At 39.4% G+C, this 11729-nt stretch overlaps 1 protein-coding gene across 1 annotated transcript in view; it reads right to left on the bottom strand.

The window, feature by feature from the left end:
* Window positions 1–248: 248 nt before the first annotated feature.
* Window positions 249–11729, bottom strand: part of NUCB2 (nucleobindin 2) — a 30148-nt gene continuing 18667 nt past the window's right edge. Inside the window, exons 6-13 of the mRNA XM_081907118.1 lie at window positions 9768–9953; window positions 9054–9144; window positions 7530–7588; window positions 6787–6879; window positions 6021–6110; window positions 4511–4681; window positions 3649–3730; window positions 249–2864 (exon numbers count right to left, since the gene is read on the bottom strand). Of these exons, the coding sequence (XP_081763244.1) occupies window positions 2740–2864; window positions 3649–3730; window positions 4511–4681; window positions 6021–6110; window positions 6787–6879; window positions 7530–7588; window positions 9054–9144; window positions 9768–9953 (897 nt within the window). The 3' untranslated portion in view covers window positions 249–2739. The remainder of the gene's footprint in view (window positions 2865–3648; window positions 3731–4510; window positions 4682–6020; window positions 6111–6786; window positions 6880–7529; window positions 7589–9053; window positions 9145–9767; window positions 9954–11729) is intronic.

The raw sequence follows: 11729 nt of genomic DNA, 5'->3' as shown, positions 1-11729 counted from the left end.
TTCTTCCAGATACATTGGTTGTGTCTGATATCATCTGCATTCAGCATGGTCATAGCCTCTTATAAGCATTATAAATTATGAAATAGCCTGGCCCATACACAGCCATGACTGTGCCATATTTCCTTGTAGAACGTGGTTTGGCTCACGGTAGTGATAAACGAAACACCATAAATTCTGTATCCTGAACATTTTTAAAGCTTCTTGATTATAAAATGCAATAAGCTTTTGGAATCATACTGCAACCCAACTTTTTATTTTTGTCATGTGATTTTATTTATAATCTTAAAAGAGGGATGTATGCCACATAAAATTTAATGACAGAATGCTTTTTTGGTCTGTATATACTTGTGAGGCCGCAGACAAAATACAGAAGATAACTTTCCAACAATTGTATTAGGTGAGCCTCAAGCAAGGATCACAACCTGTATTTAAGCAGCTGTCTAATGTACTGTTTCAAGTAAAACTGTAGAGAAATAGCCTTCCTCCGAGAACTTCTTTTGATTCTCATGTAGGGTCTCCTGTATGGGTAATATGAATTAGGTCATGGGTATCAGTCCAATAATCCTGTTCCATCGCACCTTGTATATAATCCAACTAGGAAGGCACTATGCATGGTTGCAGTTGCCTGTGCTGGCTCTTCTACTGGCCATCGTGGGCTGTGGGAAAAGAAGTCTAGGGCTACAGAAAGACAATTCAGCCTATAGATCAGAACTACATTGCCATATTCATTTCAGGACCATAAAAAGGAAAGAGTGGCTGACACCGAGCAGGAGTAGGAGATGACAAGAAGCAAGAAGGCAAAATTCAGTTAAGATAATGGAACTTGAAAAAAGGAAGCACAGGACTGGTTCATAGGCCACTCTGACCATGGGCTGGTTCCATGGAAAGGCTGCCCACCTGGCCTCTTTGACTCCAAGAAACCACCTGTGTGTATTTGCTATCTGTTTTGAGATGTGTTCATATTATGACATTTGTGGTTTTATTAAAGGAGAATTCGGTGCATGGCAGGAGTCACACACTACTGGTTCATCAAGAGCAGGGAGAAAACCTGCACAGGTTTTTTCAAGTATCCACTACATGCTTAACAGTCTTAAGCAAACTGTGCGCCAAATTCTCCTTCCCTAACTTTTGTATAGGGAAGGCCTGCCTTTCATTTTATCTCTGCAAATATAAATAATTATGTTATAGCAAAACGGCCAATTTCCTGGAAACAGAAATCATTATAGTTGTTCAATATTTTAATAGCCACCTCCTATTTCAGCCCCATCAGCACAACCATCAGAAAAAAAATACTGTCCTAAACAAATGTAGTTTTCAGACCTCATTTTTAAATACTTTGTATCCAGTCTTAATGCCACTGCCATTCCATTTGCTTCAGTAGTCTTTGAATCAAAATTCAAGTAGGAATAACACAGGAATAAAGAATGTCTTTAGGAGTCATGTTCAAAGGATAAACTGGGTTTCAGCTGTAATGAACGGGATGCTTGTTTTTGAGCTAAAATGGTAAAGAACTCTTAAAGCCATGTTGCTCTTAGCCAGGTTCACAGAAAAACAAAGGGTTATGTGGAGAAACTTGAATTATTATTGAAGATGCTGGCTTCAGGCTTCCATGAAAATATCCACATCTAAACTGCATGCCTTTTAACGTTCAGGTAATCATACCCAGTGTTAATTAATTTTAGCTTAAACTCAGAATGCAGCTTCTGAGAACTAATGTTTGTAACATACTGATGATTTTCAAAGGAGTCGTTTACAGCAGGAGCCAAGCTGTTTTGTCCAGGAAAAGACAATGAGAGGTCTTTGCTCATTCTGCAAATATACTTTATCATCAAAAGAGCTCATTTTCATAGCTCATAAAGGGATAACTGCAACTGGCATATTATGAAAGGAAGTAGGACAAAAGTATCTTCTTCATAGCTGACTTGCAGGGGATGTAGCCAGCTGACACACTGTATTCGGTTAGCAACAATAAGGATGGCTAAATCAATACACTTCAAATTCACTATTTCTGTTGAAGGCTTCTTATACTGGAATTCCTAGGCATATTCACTATTGCCTATTACTCCCTGCTGCAATTAGACTTCCTTTTTTATGTGCAGAATTTATTAAAATCAGATCACAGGTGGTTTCTATTCATTTAGTCTCAAAGACCAAAGAGATTGGGGCGGGGAATCCCACCCTCATTCACTACACCATCCTAAATTCCTGCTTTCCATTGTTGGCACTTTTAGGGAAATATTGTCATAGACTTGTGTCTTGATCAAGCAAACTTCCACTTTACACCCACCGACAATCAAGACTGTCGGCATCATGAACATTTACAAAAAAAAGTAAAAGATTTGTGCCTCTTAGCTTTTCCCTCATCAGTGAGTCTTCTGGCAGATTATAAAACATATTTAATTTAACCATGAAGTAGGTGGAGATTTTCCAAGGCACAAATGATGAACAGCCAGCCAAATTATATTGAAGTCAAACAATAATGTTTTCCTGAGGATAAAATCTGGATGATATCCTTAAATCTAGTTACAAAATTAGAATATTTTAATATACCCTTCTCACCTGAAAGATCGGCAGCTTTATAAACCTGCCTTGTATCATTTGTGCCTTTGAAAGTCTTCATGAATCCAATGATTTGAAATGGGGATTTTAAGCTCAATTCCCAATTTGTTTTTTCTTCTCTGACCACATCCCCTCCCACTTCTTTCCCAAATCTATGGTACAAATTTGAGGCACGTGTGGTTAAGGGTGAGACTGAACGTGATCTGATCCTGCAGCTGTTTCTTGTACTGGTATGCTTCCTGGTGGTAAAGGCTGACTGCCTCCCGCAGGATGATTTTGAACATTTCCAACTGGTTGTGTTGCAGCTGTAACACAAAATACAAAAAACAAAGGTTAGTTGTGTTGAACAATTACCTGGTAATCCAAATCTCAGAAAGTGTGGTTTTACATATTATAGTAGACTCAAATTTTACATGGAGGTTACATTACAGGGGGTTATGCATAAAGCTGAAATCACATATAGTCTAAACGTCCCCAAAGGTTATTAGAGACGAACTCCACATATTTATGGTACTAGATATTTTTTTCCTTGCATAAAATCACCTTTCAGAGAACAAAGAAGGTCTGCAGTATTTGCTTGTTCATTTATGTGCAGTAAGATTTTATAGCTCCATTTTCAATGGTATTTTCAATTTCAATGGTATTTTCCATTTTCAATGGCTCTCTTTTATGAAAATGCATCTTTCCCCCCCTCTCACATACAAAGACACACTTGCCCAAATTATAACTCTCTCTTTCATGTACAGCTGCTAAGAGATATATTTGGAGTTTGTATGAAAGGTGCCCCTATTTCATAGTAAAACATGATAGATTCTTTCATTTGAATTATCTGGCAAGGAAAGTATTTGGGTAGGGGTTCAGTTTCAGGCATCCAAGTGTTCAAACATGTTACATTCCAATCTAATGGGTTGGAAGGCTCCTTCTCTTATTTGCAGTAGAATATTAAGTGCCAAGCTATAAATTTGGTTCTGAATCGCACTGTGGACATAAATAGTTTTTCTCACAAGCAATGAACACCATCATCAATAATGTGTGTGTGTGTGTGTGTGTGTGTGTGTGTGTGTGAAAGAGAATAATTAATTTACATACGTGGCTGGAATTTCAGTTCTCCACCTGGTCCCGAAGGAGGGTGTCCTTGCTGTAACTTCTTCTGTTCCATTTGTTGGACAGCCTGTTGGGCAGTTACAAACGAACATGGAATGAAATGGAAAATAGGTAATCCAAGGTGTATCAGGGTGTTAATTTCATGCAATAAAGCTATATATATATATATATATATATATATATATATATATATATGAATATGAACATCCATATAGTTCTTGTGTATCACAGTAAAGTCTGCAACAAAATGCCTTCTTAAATAAACTCAGCTTTGTGTGGATTCTTCTTTTCTCTGGAACAAGTCCTGCCGAATCCAATTCAGTACTGTGCAACATGCAGTAACTTTACAGTTCTTTAACACAGAATATCACCAGCACTTTATACTGCTGCTAAAAAAAATTGCACTGGCTGCCAATTAGCAACCAAGCTATTTTTAAGGTGCTGCTATTGGTACAGGTACTGGTATATAAAGCCCTATGCAGCTTAGGACCACAATACCTAAAAGATCACTCCAACCTTTCGATAGCCATGTTCAAATATATAAAAGGATGTCACATAGAGGAGGGAGAAAGGTTGTTTTCTGCTGCTCCAGAAAAGCGGACACGGAGCAATGGATCCAAACTACAAGAAAGAAGATTCCACCTAAACATTAGGAAGAACTTCCTGATTCTATGATTCTATGATTCTAGGTCTGGTATGTCTGAGCAGCAGACCCAGCTAACATGCATTCCAAAGACAGTATACTTTCAGAACAAGAAAGGATAATTTGTTCTGTTCTTACTCAACAATAAATACAATGAATTCCGTATCTATAACCAGAGGAAATTTGCAGCTATTCAGATGGTACCTGCTGGAGTTCTTGTCTCTGAGCTTGAAGGTGGTCGTGTTGCCTCTGTAGTTCTTCTTTCCTTTTCTGAAGTTCCAGTGCTTGCTTGTTCAGTTCATCTTCTTGCTGGGAAATGTGACTTTCAAATTCCTTCAGATCGTCTTCAGTGAAGACCTGTTGTTGGTCCAGGGTCTTAAAAACAACAAGAATAAAACACAAACCCCTCAAAGAAAGTTCAATGTTGAAAAAATTAAGAAGCAATTCACAAATTATTTTATAGACCCACCTTTTGAAATATGTGTGCAAGATACAATATTTTTTATGATGATCTGAAGTTTTGATAAAGAGAAGCATTTTACACTAGCTAAATTCTTACCAGAAAAGGGGGGGGGGGGTAGAATAGCAAGGTTCCTCAAGCGCCTCTCATTTTTCTAACAAGTTCCTGATCTTTGTTCATGCACAATTCACACACCTTGACAGGAACTTGACTTTGAAAAGACTAAGGGCGGTCACCCTGCCCATTGGAGTGATGAGGAAAATAATCAGCCTGCAGCATTACCTAGCTTTTCCCCACAAGAGGGTCCACACAGGACCTCCTGCCAGCAGAAACATTCTCCCCAGGAATCTTCTGTATAGGAAGAAATGTGCTTCTTAAATTACGGTTGACATCAGACTTTCAAGAAGTGATCATTTGCTGAACAGTGCACACACAATACAGGAGCAGTATGCTCACACCTTTTGGGGGCTGTATGTTTTCCTCTGCTCCTCCACACCCCCACCTTCCTACATACATAAGCCGTGGTCCAGAAAGTGCCACCCCCACTTTGTTTTAATGTATTTATGTGAGGAATTGGGGGGGGGGGGGTTGGTTGGTTTTGTGTTGCTTTGTGTTGCCTTGAGCAAGATAAAGCGACTAGTAAGTTTAATAAATAATAAGAATGGAAATCTGCTTATGCATATGGATTGTATTTGTGGTAACAGTGCAATTATCTGCTCTATGCTGCTGGGCTTGAATTTCCCCACACTCTTTCTCACTTAATGTGAAGTGCAACAGAATCTTGTTTGCCAAAGAGAACTCCTTCTGTGCTTATAGAGATATTACTGTAAGGAAGACAGCTTCCAAGCATACAGGACAGCATTACAGCACTTAACAGTTCTCTGTTTCTTTCAGGATCTGGGAAGAAATGGCATAAACCTGACTTTATAAAAAAGATAACACAATTCTCTCTCTGTATTTCCAATATAAATCGCTGACTGCTCTGTTCAAAAAATACTGCAGTCAAAATGCCTGTGCTTATTGTATTCCAAATGCATGCACAAACATTAAGATTGTCCCATAAAGTAGTGTATGCACAGTGTCCTTGGACTCACTGTTCAGATTTTATTTTGATAAAGTCGCTAATAATTAAGCACAGATAAATACAACAAAGAAAGAGGGAAGAGAATCAAAGGCTTGAGACAAACCGACTACTTGTGGTTTGGGTCAGGATGGTGGTTGCAGCATGTTCTACTTTAAAAATGGCAGGATTACCTCCCAGCTTTCTGGCTCCAAAAACTCTTTTTTCTCTGTAGCTCTCAAGAATTCTTCCAAAGTCACTAACCGGTCCTTGTTGATGTCAACCTTTTATAAGAGGTACAAGTGAATAAGTACACTTTAGGTACTTGCATTTGTATTCAGCTTTTCAAAAAATACAGCATTTTAATGTTACAGCACAGGCACCACATTATTCTGAGGGGGAAATGATGACTGAAAACGAAGTCTTCAGTGTGGCCAAATGAATTCCCCTCCTACACACTCACTCACAGCATAATCCAATGCATGTTTACGGTACTCAGAGGTAAGTCCTAATGTGTTCAAAGGGCTTCTCCACAGTTAATTCTTCTCACAGTTAATTCTTGAGAGTTCTTCAAAAGCTGGGAGTCCTCACTGAAAATACTATACAATGTTACCAAGCAACTATGTGTATTTCCTCCAGTCCTAATTTTTTAATGTCTAAGGGTCAGAATGCATTAGTGCCCACCACAAGGGACACTGCCATCCTAGTGATAAGATTTTAGAATTGCTTGTCACTGTGACTATCACCATCCTTATGTGAGAATTTCATATTCCCACCAGCAGCTGCCTGGAACAGACCAGGGATATAGAGACATTAGGGTGTGAAGTGTGTGTGTGTGTGTGTGTGTGAGTGAGTGAGAGAGAGAGAGAGAGAGAGAGAGAGAGAGAGAGATATGAATGTGGTAACAGCAGGGTTTTGCCTACTACAATTATTTATAAAAGAGTGATGTTTTGGCCTCACCTCATTCATGACATGTTCTCTCATTCGTAGCCTCTCTTCTTCCATTTCTACCATGTCATCTTCTTCATTTTTGGGATCATAGACTTTCTCTAGCTAAAACAGAAGCAAATACATCACTGAACTTAAGGAATATGCTTGAAACAGATTATCCATCCCTGTTATTGTTTAACTATATAAATACGTCTGTTTTCAAATCAAGAAATTACTGCTTTTTATGCCAATATACAATACATATTGGTACAAAATCAATTTGAATTGAATTGAAGTCTTTTGGCTTATCCTCTTCAGACTGGACCAGTATATCAACTTTCCAAATTTTGAACTTACCAAGACATTTGGGCATTGGCCCACTCTGTATGTACAGATATGTAAAAGCCCCTTGCATTTCTATGCCTAGACACTGGAAATATGCATGCCAGGTAGGTAGTCCCAGCCTGAATATGAAATCAATAGCTAATTTCGTAAATGGCATCAGTTCCTGGTATGAAGTTTTTATGTTTTGCCCTTGCATCTATAGGTTTTAGCAATGGACTTTCAAAGTGATGAAAGTAACTATCTCCCTGCTCCAGAATATATTGTTTTTCCTTGAATAATTGACCTGGGTGGTTTTTTTTTAAATTAGCCTTTAACACATCTTTGGTGAATACATAAATATTACCAGTGCTGCCATTTTTATATAGAAAGAAGTCCTTAAATATCAACTAATTGTAAGGAAGAGTTTCCATGTAATGTGCATCACTTACCTCTTTAGTAAACAGGGCTTCTAACTCCTGCTCATCCAGAAAATGATCATTATTGACATCTATAAAAAGTATAATGCATATAAATATAGAACACCAAAGCATTAGCACACTCATGCACACCAGGTCTAATTCACTTGTAGCAGGCTACAATCCCAACTTGATTAACATCTATATCTAACAAAATATTTTAGCACAGCACGCTTATTTTTCTATTTAGCTAGTGACCAGACTCTTGCTGTTGATTATTTGGTTTTGTGTTCTATTAGCAAAGAAAATCTAGAAGTGCTCTTCAGGCTTCCATTCTCTTATAATGAAATCGGAAACCAAAACATAGCTCAAAATAAAATCTTAGTACATAAATAGCCTTGAATATATTCAAAATTCATTCATTATTTCTCCTTACCCTTCTCCCCTTGATATGATCCCACTTAGCCACACCCATATTGAATCATGTTTATCTGCATTAAATCATGGCAGCTTGACTTTCAATAATTAACTTTTGAAGCAAGGGCCTGTTAAACAAGGGTGTGAACATCCATGACCTTTGTCTTTGCCTTTGCCTTTGTCTTTCAGTGTCTAACTGCTGTTTAGAAATTGTTGGTGCTATTTAACTTAGAAAGGAATTAACTATCTGTCTCAGATACTATTCTTTATATGTATCTGCTTCAGATCTGTCCAGCCCTGCACATTTGTCACAACACCATAATGTTGATAAAGTCACTTTGCCACACACAGCCATTGTGCAACTCTAGGGTGTAATAGCAGGGATAAATAGAGAACAGAAATGAGGAGGGGTTAACTCTCAGTCCCATTTCCTGATATTTTACAGGTTCTTTAGTCCCAGTGGCTGGAGGGCAGCTGGGACAACCTTGCCCAGACTTACTTGCTAACAATAACAGCAAAAGAGGGTTTTACTTTGCAGAGCATAGCCTTATAAGTTCTGGCCCCTTTGCCCAGATATGAATATCAATTCTTTAGCAGTTTTGGAAATTCTGCTTATTGCAGCTTTAAAGAACCTTCAAAAGACTGAGTAATCTGTCCAGAAGGTCATGTATAATTACCAGACTAGTTTTCAAGTCCTTGAAAGGGTAATTGCCATGAGTTTTAAAAATACATGGCAAGCTGAAAATGAATCTAAGTTGTAGTCCTTCTTCAAAATATTATTATTTTCTTCCTCAGTATGGACTCCAGACTGTTGAGGTAAATAGTGCCAAAATGAAAATAAGCACAACAAGCCCACCAGTTATAGAAATTGTTGTGTTACAAGGACCTATACACATGTAAATAAACTCCAGTACAAAAGGGACACTCCAATGTGAAAATGCTGAATTAGAACTCAACTGTCTGATAAATTGTATCACCTCAGCCCTGATCTGCATAATGGGATTTTATCCTACTACCGATATTAATTTACTTAAGATTCTTTGTTGTCACATGATGAAGGTATTGCTCCAGAGAAGGCAATCCCAAGAGTATCACTCAAGTTGCTTAATTTTTTACCGGAAAAAAAATTATGCTCCTTACCATGCAACTTGAAAAAAGTCTTTGGATCGAAATCATTGGGGTCCAGTCCATCTGCCTCCTCCCACACCTCTTTCAACTGGTCTTTACTTCCCTGTAAGTTGATCAGAAAAAGCAATAATGCAAATGATTAGATAGACATTTCTTGCCAGCACATTGTGCCAAATAAATCCATATTACCTTTCTAAGAAAAGCTTCAAAATCTAGTTATTCCCCCCCCCACACACACATACACTGAAAGCACACATATATCATCCATTAATGTCAACATCTTCAGTAGGAATCCCTAAATTGTCAGCAGAGGTGATAACAAAAATGAAACAATATGTTACACATGGTCAAGAACCATTTGGATCATTCTACAATGCCACTCTTATTAACAGATGGGCATAACTTAAGGGGAGGTAGAATTTGGTCAGGTTCTATTCCCCATAGAAGAAGTTGTCATGAAAGCTACAGCTCAAACATGTATTAGAAAAGTTTTCAAAGGAAGCACAGATCTCAGTCCCTTCTCATAAATGCTGATCAAATAAGAAATGGCTGGAAAGGAAGCATATAAAATGATATTTCAGTTCAGTAAAGTCCTGCCAGTTCAATAACCAAACCAAATTTAAGTGCATCTATAAAGCATATCCCACTACTTTTATTTATTCTCCTTTTAATGCATAACGCCTGAATACACCTTCACTATATGGTAGACACAAACCATGTGCTTACAGGATGGTTAACTTTGGGGTGATTACTGTGCTTTTTCTTCAGTTCTTCATACTTAGCTTCCTCTTGTCGTCTCTTTTCTTCATCCAGTGTTTTTAAATATTCTCTTCTTTCATGTTCTTTCATCATCTCATATTTCTTAAACTCCTCATGACGAGTCTTGTCATAGTTTTCTAAGTCACTTGTGGCCTACAAATTAAAAATCAATTAAGAATACTGTTTTTTGACCACTACAATATGAAGCACAAGCTTATCCAAGCTTTGTGTGTGTCCCAGCAGTGGGTCTGAGGTCATGCTGAACAGCTGATATACCATATTTTTTGCTCTATAAGACTCACTTTTCCCTCCTAAAAAGTAAGGGGAAATGTGTGTGCATCTTATGGAGCGAATGCAGGCTGCGCAGCTATCCCAGAAGCCAGAACAGCAAGAGGGATTGCTGCTTTCACTGCGCAACGATCCCTCTTGCTGTTCTGGCTTCTAAGATTCAGAATATTTTTTTTTTGTTTTCCTGCTCCAAAAACTAGGTGCGTCTTGTGGTCTGGTGCGTCTTATAGAGCGGAAAATACGGCACTTCACACTCTTTCCTTCCAATTTACTTATGAAAGGAAAGCGTATATGAAGTGGTTTAGTATCTGTCACTAACAACTGAAAAACCACATCAACTCAAACAATTAGATATTCAACACAGAAAATCCAGGGAGTTAAGGAAAGGTAAAATTATAAAAGAGGCAGAGTCGCAAAGCTGATTCCACAATTTGGTGGGCCCCTTGTACAACAGTCAACTAGTGTGCCCCCAACCTGAAATGTAAAGATATAGCCAAAGAGAAATAAAACTTCAAAGTTATCACACCCTGACCACCAGTGCCATCAATCAGGCACTGCCTTTAAATGAGGACAGGGAGCTAAGCTGCCCAACACGTTCTTTTTTGAAATGAACTGCCACCACTACATCAATGAGGAAACTATTAGTTTTGTCTTCTTCCCTTGACATTTGAGTGTGCCCCTGCAAAGCTGGGAGTCTCTGGTGACTTCCTGGCCATCTAGTGCTCAGGGTTAGACAAGCTGATCCTGACTGGGTGAGTACTATAGCACACCGGAGCCAGTGCAGCCGCGAGCGGAGGATCCTGCCACTGTCTGTACAGCGCCTGAGCGGCACCGGCAGCAAACCGCTACATACAATGCATGCACGGTGTTGCACGCATGCACTATATGTAGCGATGCCGCACATGCGCTGTACGTAGTGGTTTGCTGCCGGGGCCGCTCGAGCACCATACGGACGGTGGTGGGATCCCTCCGTCGCCACTACAGCTGCAAGCGGAAGATCCCTTCGCCGCCGCTGCAGCTACAATCAGAGGACCCCGCCAACACCCGTACGGCGCTTGGGCGCCGCCGGTGGCAAACCGCTACGTACAGCACATGCGTGGTGTTGCCGCACATAGCGGTGTACGTAGCGGTGCCGCACATGCGCCCTACGTAGCAATGGCACACATGCGTCATACATAGCAACGCCACACATGTGTCATTCGTAGCGGCGCTATGCATGCGCAGCCAGCGGTTTGCCCCGCCCTGGGTGTCAGTTAGCCTTCGTTCGCCCCTGACCGGAGGTTAAAACCCTTTATTTGAATGAATTTTTGCACTGCTTGAAAAACAACAGACACTCTCAGGTAAACTACTTAGAACTGTGAAATGTGTCACTTAATGAGAAGCATACCTTTACTGAATGCCTCTGCTGTATCAGAATTACCTTAAGTGTTCAGTACAAAGCAATTCAATATACAATTGCCATCAGTCCCAGCCAGCATGGCCAAGTGTCAGGTGTGTTGGGAGTTGTAGTTCAGAACATCTGCTGGGGACCAAGTTGGAAGAAGGCTGGGCAAGGTGCAAGGTATTTATATATATGCATTTAATTTCACCAAACCAGCTCCAGACTGATAAAGCTGAGGAATCAAAAAGTTGAACCTCTCA

The sequence above is a fragment of the Podarcis melisellensis genome (genome assembly GCF_964234715.1).
Source record: "Podarcis melisellensis genome assembly, chromosome: 1".
NCBI lineage: Eukaryota > Metazoa > Chordata > Lepidosauria > Squamata > Lacertidae > Podarcis > Podarcis melisellensis.
Note: the sequence above shows the minus strand (reverse complement) of the source record. Positions and strands in the feature narration are given on the sequence as shown.